Consider the following 12577-nt stretch of genomic DNA (forward strand, 5'->3'; position numbering starts at 1 on the left):
AGGGGCCATACGTGGGCCATGGGTCATGTGTTGCCCACCCCAGGTATAGAAAATTGAAATACAATTCACCTCACTGTCCTGGGGAGGACTGTGGCCAGGCAACCTGTGTACGTGCTCAGTCCACATGGCGATGAGCACTTTCAAGGCCTCTGTTGCGCTGGTGCCTTAACTTTAAACTCAGCTTGGACTGGGCAGCCCTTCAAATGGAGGGTGCCTTCAAATAGAGGCCTGTCCTCTGCAAAGGAGGACACCTGGCGATCCTTGTTCCCAGCATAATCAGTGATGAGCAAGCATGACTTACCGATCTCTGGAGAAGTTGTCTTAACAGAAATAAGTTTCACATTCTCTTTATCTGACGGGGCTCTGTTGGGAGACATCGAACTGTTGGCAAACACTTATATCATGTGCGGAAAGGAGTACATTGGTGGAAGAGGATTCTGTAAGTTGGCAACTTACGAATTGCCAAAAAAGTGAAATGAATCACCACAAAAGAGGACAACGGGTGGCAAAAATTTACATAGCATTTGCGTATTCTAACTTAGAAATAATGGGCAGTATCAAATGCTGCTGCTATGCTTATGCCATTGACATTGCACTAGATTACCCAGCTGACTGCCCCAAGAAAGAGGACATGATACACTTCCTAGCAGAATGCCCACTGTACACTGATTTGAGGAAGCAATACCTCGAACCTCTACTAGCTGTGCCTGAGGATACCTCCGGTGTAAGCATAACCCAATTATTATTAGCCGGAAAAGATCATTATATATCATATAGGACTGCTAAGTTTGTCAGCTGAGCCCTGGAGAGGTGAAAGATATTAACTGTTATAAAAGAACAAAATCTGTTAATATGGTAACAACATGCCGGCAAATATAGTTTTAGGAGTTTAAAAATTGTTTTTAATTTGTTTTTATTAGCTATTTATTAACAATTTGCACCCTGGTTTTCCCTCTGGATGTTATGGAAAATTGTGCCTGTTTCTCCATGCGGATGGCCTGGTTGGCTAAAAAGCAATAAACTATGTGTGACATTGCACTAATGTAAGTAACCTCTAGCACAACGCCAACAGTGTATGCAGGTATGAAAGGTCTCCCTGTAAGAGTAATGATATAAGCAGAGTGGCTGCATTGGATAGTGCCCTGTTCTTATAATCAATGGAGGCTGGTGGCTCCGATGTCAGTGGGGCTGTGAATCCAATCTGGGTTTCAGTCAGAACCAGTCAGAACTCTAAAGGTGCTCTCCAAGGTGCTAAGCCCTACCCCTCGAATGGGTTGCCCCCAAATATAATAGTTCTTCTGGTTCTTTATCTTTAAACTTGAACTGGACAAGACAGCCCTTCAAACAGAGGACTCCTTCAAGTACAGGAGTGTCCTCTGTAAAAGAGGACACCTGGCCACACTAGTACAGCCTCCCGCTTCTCCTCTCTGGCCCCTCTGCTCCTCCTCACCCCACCGCCTTTCCTGCTGAAGCCCAAGAGAGCTGCCCGTGCAGAGGAAGAGAGATTGCTTTGCCCCTCCCCAGGCAACCCCTTTAGCTTCCATGCTGGGTGGGGGAGGGTGGGGGAGAGGATCTCTGCTCCTCCCATCAGCAGCCCATTGTGTCTGTGTGCTTGTCAGGTGGAAGGGAAAGCCGCTTTTCCTCCACCCAGCACAGAGGCCGGTGCTTCGCTTCTGTGCTGGGCAAGGGGGAAAAAGGCTTTTCTTTCTCCCTGGGCAGCATGGAAAGGCACTGAGCCAATGCCTGTTTACTCAGAAATAAGGTCCATTAAAAAAAGTGAAAGTGTCTCCACAGGAGTTAATGGAGATTTTTCTTCTTTTTTTAACCTCCCCCCTGCCCCCTCTAAGTGTGGCGGTGATGGAATTTGGGGGGAAATGGGTGTGGGGGGAAAGGTGTAATCCTCCCTTCCCAGAGCGCCCTGGTCCTCATCCAAATCAGGGCTGCGTGCACTTATATGAGAGTAAAGAAAGACATAAGCCTCAGCTACATGCTACGGGATTAGCGCAACACGTAGTTTTGCTCTCAATGAGCTAAAAAGAGGATGTCAAGCATGTTATTGTTTTTACAGATGACGGTTTGGTATCTGGGTCAACAGCAGAGGAATATGCCAAAACCCTCAAGGACATCCACCTGGACTTAATAAAGTCTAGGACTTAATAAAGATAAATGCAACTTCTGCCTACACAAAAATGATTTTTGGAACAAAATATAAACAAGGACAGAGTGTAAGCTCAGGTCTAGACAAGGTACAGTTTATTAGAGAACTGGAAACACCCACTCCTGTTCCAGAACAGGCATATATTGGTGATAATAAATTAACTGAGATGCTACCATCCAAATTTGTTTACGGTGCTAAGACCTTTAAATGAGTTGGGGAAGAAAAATGTTGCCTGAACAAGAGACTGATTTTAGGGGAATGAAATAAATCAATCTTCTCAGCTGCCCCCATCCTGAAATTTTATGACCCAAACAAGTAGGGTGGTTACTTACACATTGCTAAGTATGAGGAAATATATCACCACAAAAAGAAAAGGAACAAAAGAGGAGACATATTTGTATAAGATTTGCATATGCTAATTTATACACATAGATGCAAATTTGGAAATAATTACTATCATTTAAATAGAAATACAATACACACCACCATAGTAGGGATGTATGAATTCCCTTACCTGCCATCCGCAGGGGGGCCTGCCGGGGGGGGGGGGAAGTGATCTGTTCCTCCCCCCTGGAATCTGTCCGGGCTGGCTCCACGCTGAACCTGCAGAGCTGGCCGCCGGCTCCGCGCCAAACCTGCAGAGTTGGCTGCCAGCTTTGCAGGGCTGGTGAAAGTCAATATGGCCGGCAACCATTGCCGTGCCATATCTCTGCCTAAGTCAGTCCCCCGGACACAAATATTTGTGTAGCCTATCACAGCCAAAAACAGGGATGCAAATGGCATAGCAGATGCCATTTGCGGCTGTAAAGCTGGTCGATTAGCCTAAATGCAGTTGTAAATGGCTGCATTTAGGCTAATCTACCAGCTTTATGCCGCAAATGGCACCCACTACCCCATTTGCGTCCGGGGGACTGACTTAGACATTGATATGGCATTGCAATGGCTGCCAGCCATATCGACTTTCTCCAGCCCTGCGGAGCTGGCAGCTGGCTCCGCAGGTTCGATGTGGACAGGGATCCGACCCGGATGGATCCCGTGGGGAGGCGGAGGTGAGTGGTCCATTCCGCCACGGATTCCGGGGGCGTCCGGATTCTAAAGAATCCGGCCTCACTGGAGTCCATGGTGGAATTCTTTGCCATCACTACACCATAGTGGGGAAGATTGTGACCAGGTGACCTGTGTCCCTGTTCAGTCTGCTATCTGGATGCTAAATGTTGAGGGTCAACTTATAGATCTCTGTTCTCCCTTCTTACAGTTCTTTATCTTTAAACCAGACATGGACTAGACAGTCCTTCAAATAGAGGATGCCCTCAAATAGAGGATTGTCCTCCTTCAGTTAGAGGACTGTCCTCTGTAAAACAGGGCAAATGGCAACCTTACAAATAAGCCCACACTGGTGAGCACAGAGGCCAGTAGCAATGGTATAGGAGGTATACTGTTACAACTAGAGAGCCAGTGTGGTGTAGTGTGGTGTAGTAGTTAAAGTGCTGGACTGGGACTTGGGAGATCTGGCTTCTAGTCCCTACTTGGCTATGAAACTCACTGGGTGACTTTGGACCAGTCACTGACTCTCAGCCTAACCTACCTCACAGGATTGTTGTGAGGATAATATGGAGGGAAGAAGCACTGTGTGAGCTGCCTTGGGTTCCTTGCACGGGGAAAAAGGTGGGATACAAATGTCACAACAACAACAACACAACTAGATCCATGCACAAATCTCTTCTCAAAATCCTCCACTCTATTTGTGGTCAGAGAAACTCTGGGGACCATTTCACTTCATTTCTCCAGCTGGAGGAGAAATCCTCCAACAGTTTCTCAGGGCTGGGGCCCAGCATGAGCAGTGGCACAATAGCACAGCTTCTTTCTTTTTTCCTAAGGTGTTTTGTTTTGTTTTTCCCTTGCTGCAAACGACAGTAGCAGCAACAGTACAGGCAGCCTGGCCACCATTCTGCATCTTTTACAATGCCCTGGACCTAGTGTTATTATGGAGCATTACACATATGCTTGTGTGTGTGGCCACTACAGAAGAGATTGTGTAGAGTATTTGGAGAAAACTTTGCAAAGTGGCCTCCTTTTTCCAGGGGGGTGATGTCTTCCTGTAAAATTTGGCTTAGCTCTACATACATACTTCTATACCCTTACAGATGCAGAGTTGCAGTGCACTCTGCTGAGTATATGGGTGTGTGAGAACACCTATTTTTGTTGACTGACTTCTTTTAAACTAGTAACCGGCCACAGACCTCGTCACTCTGATTAATGGGAAGGGTCCAGGCCAAACACTGTTGGGATATCAATACCTTCTTGATAAGGCTGAGGTGTTGTTTCACCCACTTACTGAAATTTGTCTTGGGAAAGAAATGGATAGTAGCAGATAGTTACAAAGCCAATGCCACAGTGGGATAATTCTGAACCTGAGGAAGATGTAGGGCTGTGCTTCAGATACAGGGAAGTAGAGGACTTCAAGATGAGTTGAATTACTTCTAGTGGTCGAATGCCATTGCTCTTTTTGAAAATTGGGCCCTTAGAATAGGGATGTTGGAGGGTGGGGCTCGCTGAGCTTTCATCAGCTCCGTCCCCTGGACTTTGGCTAGTTTCCTTTGAGCTGGTCTGACTTGATCTGCATTGAGTTGGGCCAGTTTGTGAGTTTTGGGGGGGGGGTATTTGTGCAAATTTCTATTTATGCAAATAAAACAATAATAATTTTTTAAAATGGGAAAAGTTCCCGGATTTCAAGAAAAACCCGTGGCTCAGCTCACAAATGCAAACTGAGTCGGGGGTGCTGTGGAAATCCATATTTCCTGGTGAAGAACTACCCTACCTTTGAGAGACTGTGACTATAAGATCCCTTTCCCTTAACATCAAGGAGCAGACAGGATAAAAGGAAAGACAACAACTTACTGTTCAGTTATATTCTCTTGTCTCTCTGGAAGGAGAAGGAAACGTACATTATCTTGGTATAACAGCACGATACGTCTGGGAGCAGGCTTCTCACCTAGCCTTCTCCTTGAGCTGTTTTTCTTTTACATGCCAGAATATTTGGCTTTTTTTTTTTTTTTTTTAACAGCAGTGCTGGCTCCAGGTTTTTGAGAGCCCTTGGGCGAGACACCCTCAATGAGCCCCCTCCCTCAATAAGTCTGTCTTTTCACTGCCATTCTCACCAGCTGCTATTGCTCCTCATCACCTTTCTCATCATTGCTACCACTTGCTTGCTTGACAGGCAGAGAAGCAGTGAGCAACTGGCCAGTGGCATCTCCTGCTCCTCCTCCTTACCTCCGCCGTTGTCTGGGTCAGAGTGAGAGTCAAGGGAACAAGCAGGTTGTAAGGGCAAAAGAAGAGGAGCAAGCCCAGGAGGCTCTTGTCAGTGGGGTGGGAGGTGCCCAACCATGCCTACCTGTAATGCTGGCCCTAAGGAGCAGCATCGGACATGCAATGTGAGTGTTCTGTAAATTCAGCAATAGGGAACCAACGACCTGTTTGGATCATGTGGAAAAGCTTTCTAGAGCAATAAGGGTGCGAGCCTCAACTACCACCTCTCCCCAGAAGATTCCGGTTTGTTCAGTTGTGCCAGAAAGCTAGTCATGTACAGTATATAGTATCTGATAAGGATGCCCACAGAGATCTCAACTATAGTGAAGCAGACGAGGGATTCAGCAAGCTCTTGCTAATCATGGAAGCTGTAGAAAGGATTTTCATGTCTTTATGAATAAGATGTTCTGGCAGATTGTTTGCAGCAGGGGCAGATAACTTGTGGCCCTAAAGCTGCATGTATCCCTTGGTCTAATTTCAAAAACCTTCTGCATGGGATCCATTTAGACCTCTGGCAAGAATGGTCTGTCCCTCCTCTGGCAGGCTGTTGGGTGAGAAGAAGGGGAGAGAGATTGAGGGGGGGGGAAGAGATAAGGGGTATCAGAAAGACAGAGAGAAAAGGCAGAAAGAGAGAAAAGGGGGTAGCCCTGCTCACCACTATCATGCGCCCCCTGTCACATTACCCATGAGGGAATGTGACCCGTGACAACAAAAAAATTCTGTGCCCCTGGTTTAGAGTGTACTTAAATAAAATAAGGGCACAGTCCTATGCGGCTTGGCTGGCTGGGGAATGCTGGGAATTGTAGGACTGTTTTCTGCCTAAACATACATAGGATTGTGCCCTAAATGCAAATTAGGCATTCAAAAATACAACCCACTGAACATCAAAATTTAAAACAAAACAAAACCACTCCTCACAAAAATCCCGGTCAGTTCAAAATATTCTACCAAATGTTTCTACCATAGCTAAAGTTATGACAAGGCGATTTTAAAAAATATTTTTAAAACTCTGTGTGTGTGTGTGTGTGTGTGTGTTTTAAAGTTGATTGAATACCTGGCGTAGTCTTGAAGCACATTCTGTACAAAGCCATCAGAAGGAAAACAGTGAGGGTTATTACGATCAAGGCAATGATGACCGGCAAAATAATACCTGTAGGTCATGGAGAAAATTATTTTAGTTCAAACACGCTGCCAATGGACCATTCTTCAAGTAAAATAAAATACAAAAAAAGTTCTGTTTTGATGCCTTTTCTGATCATTCTCTTCAGTACATACCACTGGTAGTCATCTAACTTCAATATTCCAGCCAACCACTAGGTGGCAGGCTTACAATCTTAATGAAAGAAAATAAGCCAACTTGCATCCATTTCTGAGGTAAAAGCAGTACCTTCGCTGTGCTGCCGCTGCCAGCATCTATATATACACTTCTCTCTCAGACCTTAAGGCAGGGGTAGGGTACCCAGTGCCCACTAGGTGTTTTGGACTACAACTCCCACAGGTTGGCAACACTGGCTGTGGCTGATGGGACTTGTAGGCCAAAACCTCTGGAGGCACCGGGACGCCTACCCTTGCCATAACACTGTCCCCATCCAAATTAATAAAATTACGAAACAAGGGTTGCCCACAACACAGTATAGTTCCAGTTCGTGTGAATATGTTTGTGAGTGTGTTTATAAGCCAGCCTTCCTCAATGTGGCATCCTCCAGATCATATGGATGACCATCCCCCAAACCATTGACCATTCTGGCTGGGGTTGATGGCAGTTGTAGTCCAAAGCATCTGTCTTTTTTTATTGGTACTCCCAAACAGTTTACTATATTGGCAGCTGGAGTGGGATGTGTGCATTTTGGGTTAAAACATGGCTTATATAAAACAAGGGGATAATAAAATACATTTATGAATTCTGTATTTATGAACTGATTTGACATTTAAATTCAGAAAGTTTGTTTTTAAGTTTACTGCAGTATTTTTATTGTTAAATCATTTTTCAGGTCGTTGTCTTTCGATATTCTGTTTGATCTTATTGTAGTCTATATGATGATGACGTTAGCAAGCCCGAGGACCTTTTGCATGCACACACAGGCTGGTGGCCTGGTAGCAAGCAGAGCAGTCCTATGGTCCCTGGGACAGCATCCCATGGACCAGTGGAGGCTGGTGGCTCTGATGCCAGTGGGGCTGTCGATCCACCCTGGGTTTCAGTCAGAACTCTAAAGGAGCTATCCAAGGTGCTCAGCTCATTCGGGGGGGGGTAGGGTTCAGCACCTTGAATAGCTCCTTTAGAGTTCTGGCTGGTTCTGACTGAAACCTGGAGTAAATTCACCTCCCCACTGACATTGGTGCCACCAGCCTCCACTGCCAGGGACCATAGCATTTTCCGGAGTCCCCCTCCTGAGGCCCTAGACAGGGTTCTGATCCCTCCCCACTCCCCCGCCCCTCGCAGTTGCTGTGGCAGAGCTGTGGTGGCTGCTTCCCAAGGTCACCAATCCAACTTCAGGGAGATGAAAAAGGGGGTGTCTGGGTGGGAGGGGAGCGGAGGGGAGAGGCTGGGATCTGCTGTATTCTGTGGTCTCTCCAGCCCCAGCCCCGGCCATGCAACTCCTCTAGACAGGCTCAGAGGTCATCTAGAGGAAAACATTAAAAAGGAGGACAGAGAGGCAAAAATCACTCCCATCACTCCTTCTGCCTTAATGGTGGCAGCCCGGTAAGGGGTAGGGTACTCGGAAGCCTCCGAGATTGGAGCTTTCCACCTAACGGGGGTTGTGCTCTAAAGCCTCTCTTTTTTTGTGCAGATGTGCCATGTTTATTTTTATGTACCGCACAGAGAGTGTAACCCCCAAACCTTTGTGGTTGCAGTGGTTTGTAGATAACACCGTGAAGTCTTCATGCACTGAATTCTTTGCCATGAATGATTCTTTTATTGTTATTGGGCATGAATATTCCTATGCCTGCTCTCTGTAAGGTGACGCGATTCAGGTTTTCCACTTCTATCGCATTGACCTCAATCCTCAGAGCTCAGATTGTGGAGCTCAAAGGTGAAAGCAGAGTCAGTTCTGTGCTCATTCTATCCAGTCGCCCTTTCAGAAAGGTCTAGACAGACGGGCAGATCACTTTCCATAGGTTTGCGGTCCAGCAAGGACTGAGGTAAAGTTGACAATTTCATTTTGGCAGCTCCCTTAGAGCTAAACGACTTCTTGCAAAAGCTCCTGATGGGGAGGGGATCGAAAACATCAAGTTTACTCACCACTGTAAGAGGCATCATCTTTTCCTTCCTGGCCTACGTTTTTAGTTTCATCTATGGGAAAAGGAATGTGTTCAAATTAAAAGACTCATAGTTCACCGTCATGTTTTCTGCTCTTTCGAAAAGCTACAACTGGGAAATTTGGAGTGGATAGGACACATTAAGTTTATTCATCAATGCAAGAGGGATCATCCTTAGGGATTTTGCGAGCTTCCAGTTTGGGGCTCAAGCTCGGTAGGTTCCTGCCAGCTCAGCCTCCTGGATGCCAGTCTGTGGACCCCCCCCCCCAAGTTGGGCAAGCACGGCAGCCTGCTGCTCTGCTGAGCCACCATTTTGCTCAAAATGGTGGCTCAGCCTTTTTTTGTAAATCATGATTCCAATTAGACCATTTAGACATGTAATTTTGTGTAAATGGGATGCTTTATGGCCACCATTTGTGCAGAAGTGCAATTTACAGAAAAGGTCAAGGAGGAGGCTGTGTACCACTCACCAGGCACCTACGGACCACCCAGCAGCTCTGTGTGCTCCGCGAACAGGGTCAGGCAGCCAGTGGGGGTTTGGTGAGTGGCACGCAGCGCAGGTTGGGGTGAGTTCGCCCATTCCTAGTCATCCTGTCTTCCCTGGCCTGTGTGTACAGTGTTCTTTAGGAGAAGAAAAGAAAAAAAAAAACAGCTTTTTTCCCTCCCCTTGCACTACCCTGCTCCAAAGAAGAAGAGTGATATCATCATGATGAAAGAAGTCACTTTGGTTGTTCCATCTCTCTCCCATCACACGCAAACTTGCAGGCATATCCAGGGAGAGCAGGGCCTCCTGTCCATATAGGCGAACTAGGTGGTCACCTAGGGTACCAAGTTAAGCGGGCAGCCGAATTCGAGGAAAAAAATACATGCGCGTACAGAGGGAATAGGACCAAGGCTGTGGAGGTGAGCGAGGCAACACGGGATATCTTCCTGCTCTGCTCCTGCTCGCAGTTGGAGGCAGGGGGTGAGAGGCTCCCCTGAGAGCAGCCACTCCCTTTGCCCTCGGAGGGCTGAGGGCAAAGGGGCAAGCAGCATCTTTTTGGCCATGTCGCCCTGAGGATGCGACTGGGACCTTCTTCCAGGGACCTCCCTTGGGCATTGTGGAGGGCTTCTGTTCCTTTGCAGAGTGGATGGCTGTGCTCCCCCCCTTGCTGTTTTTCTCAGCCCCTCTGTGCTCATACAGTGCTTAGTAAAACACACACACACACACACACACATTTTGGGCACATTTTACTATAAATGATAATATTTCTGCTTCTGAAGATGTGTGTGTGTGTGTGTGTGTATGGAGGGGTTGCCCTTTCATTAAATGGAAAACAGGGGCAAGACCGTCAGGCTAGGCCTACCCTTTGGGTTTGGGGTGGGGGCGCCAATTGCACGGTTCGCCTAGGTTTCTGGCAGCTAGAACATCTCTACATCAGCCTAAAATCCTACATTTGAAACAGGGCTTTCTGTTTCTGTTTTAAATGCAGGATCGCAACGGACTCCCTTTACACGTGCTTCCTTTCCCAGCTCCCCTTTCCCCCTCCTTTCCCCCCATATCTGAGTCTTTCACATGTTTCATTGATCTAGCTCCTCTTCTTGCTTTTCCTCTTTTCACAGAGGGAACCCAAGTGGAACACAGTGGGGTAATTTGATAGCTCATTATCTGTGATGAATTTAAAAGTGGAATACAGGTCACTTAGTGCAGGAGACGCCCTGGAGGTGCACGACACCATTTCACGGGCCCACAAACTTCCGTGAGTGACCAATCTCAATAGTAGGATAAAAACTCTGTGTGAAGGAGCCCCTAGTCTAGGGCTGCCTGAGGGTGAGGTAATGTAGAGTACATATTAAACCAGGCAGTGTGTCTCCCTTCACACAGATTTGCTTTCTTGCCAGGAGGCAACACACACACACACACACACGGTCTCTGTCTCTGTCTCTCACACACCCACACCATGGCTGATGACATGTAATCCTTTGAATGCGGCAGAATGATTACTGAGGGTGGTGGTAGAATGGATTGCACCACTGCACGTGGCGAGTGCCATTTTGAATGCATTGAATACTACATTAAACACACAAAAACCTCCCTGAAAGCACCCTGCCCCCCAGCCCCCAGCATATCAAAGGAAAAGGTTCTAAAACAGCAGTCCCTGTTATGCTGTTTTCTTCTTGCAGGAAGTTTTTTTTACTTTAACTTTATATGCAAAGGAGTGTTTTAAAAATGTGACATCCCACACCCTGCCCAACCTGTAGAGCTTTTGTAGGTGAGGCTTTTAACCTGCCACTTTAACCTGCTTATGCTTCTGGGATTCTTTATGGGATTAAGATCAGATCCTTGACACGTTTTTTTTTTTTTCCTGGGGTTTTTCCTTCTCTGCTTTTCTATATGTTCTGCTCCATAACCTCTAGGTGGCACTGTAGTATAGCGGAATTGTGCAACTAGCAACTATACTAGCATTTCATTCCGCTATTCTCCAAAATACCAGCCTCTCCCCAATCAAAAATACCCTGCAAAGATGCTTGGGAAGCACAGGAGAGACCCTGGAGGAGGACAACATAATTTAAAGCACCCACGAACTACCATGAGTGAGGAAACATGAGTGCGCAATAAATGCCTAGTGTAGAAAAGCTCACAGTCTAAAGTGATATATTCTATTCTACTACCTCACAGTTCTACCACTTCATTTCCACCTCAGTCCACTGCATGTGTAGACCAGGTCTGCTCCTCAGGTAGAGTTAATTTCTTCACCCTTAATTTAGCTGGACAACTTGTCTTGCTTTCTAATGTCACCACAGGAAAAAGTTAATGGAGTGTTTACACATCTCATAATGGGAAAATTATGGGCGTAATGGAGGAACATGGAAATACCAAGTGGCAGAGACTTGCGTTTCCTGTTCCCTTCTTTTCTTCAGTAGTGGTGGGTGGAGCCAATGGAAAAAGGGGTGTGGCCAAAAGAGAAAACTGCCCACATATTGTCGCTTAAAGCTCTTACTGCCGGTCTTTAAGCCTTAGGAGAGTCATTTCAACCTTTTTGGAACGTGGAAAAAACTACACAAAACCTGAGAAGACTACACAAAAACTGGCAGAGACTTGCGTTTCCTGTTCCCTTCTTTTCTTCATCACATCTGAAGTCACTCTAACCCAAGGGTGGGCAACATGTGGCCTCCAGATGATGATGGATTCCATCTTCCATCATTCCTGACCACTGAACATGTCAGGAACATAGGAAACTACCTTATTCTGAGTCAGACCATTGGCCCATCTAGCGCAGTATTGTCGACCCCAAATGACAGTGGCTCTCCAGGGTTTCAGGCAGGATTCTTTCCTAGCCCTACCTGGAGATGCCGGGGATCGAACCTGGGATCTTCTGCATGCAAAAATGGGAACTGGAAGCCTACAGCTGCCCACTCATCCTCTAACTCAAAAAGAAGCTTACCAGAAAGGAAGAACATGAGCTACGGACCAATCCACAACAACTCAACTTATTAGCCCAGTTCATTCAGATTTGACCTAATTTCACTCCCTGGATTTCAGATACTTGGGTTTAAACCAATTAAGTATGATTTGCTTCAAAGAGATTTAAGTTGGATTAAATCCAAGTATCTCAACTTCACAGTTTCAGAGAGTGAGCTGTCTATATATAATTTTTAAGAAAATTAATTTCTTAACTGTAGCGCATGGTTTATCTAACACTTTTCAGGGATTTTGTTATAGCCCACTTCATTGACATTGGTGGTCTCATTAAAATTAGATCTTTTTCTTTTTTTTGCTGATCCAGGTACAATGTTATTGACTTAATGTTGATCTTATGCTCATCAGCGATATTCTGCCTCTCTACCCTGTGATGTTATTTCTGCCAAAGATCG

General features: G+C 46.1%; 1 protein-coding gene across 4 annotated transcripts in view; it reads right to left on the reverse strand.

Annotated features, from left to right (window-relative positions):
• EMCN (endomucin) overlaps positions 1 to 12577 on the reverse strand; it is an 81448-nt gene that overhangs the window by 7561 nt on the left and 61310 nt on the right. For all 4 annotated transcript variants that reach the window (XM_084860238.1, XM_084860237.1, XM_084860240.1 and 1 more), the window contains 4 exons: positions 8706 to 8756; positions 6519 to 6614; positions 5057 to 5081; positions 302 to 363 (listed from right to left, as the gene is read on the reverse strand). In XM_084860238.1, coding sequence (XP_084716364.1) covers positions 302 to 363; positions 5057 to 5081; positions 6519 to 6614; positions 8706 to 8756 — 234 coding nt within the window. The remainder of the gene's footprint in view (positions 1 to 301; positions 364 to 5056; positions 5082 to 6518; positions 6615 to 8705; positions 8757 to 12577) is intronic.

This window comes from Heloderma suspectum, chromosome 5 (assembly GCF_057233095.1).
Source record: "Heloderma suspectum isolate Gila_16-S chromosome 5, 16-S_ref, whole genome shotgun sequence".
Lineage (NCBI taxonomy): Eukaryota > Metazoa > Chordata > Lepidosauria > Squamata > Helodermatidae > Heloderma > Heloderma suspectum.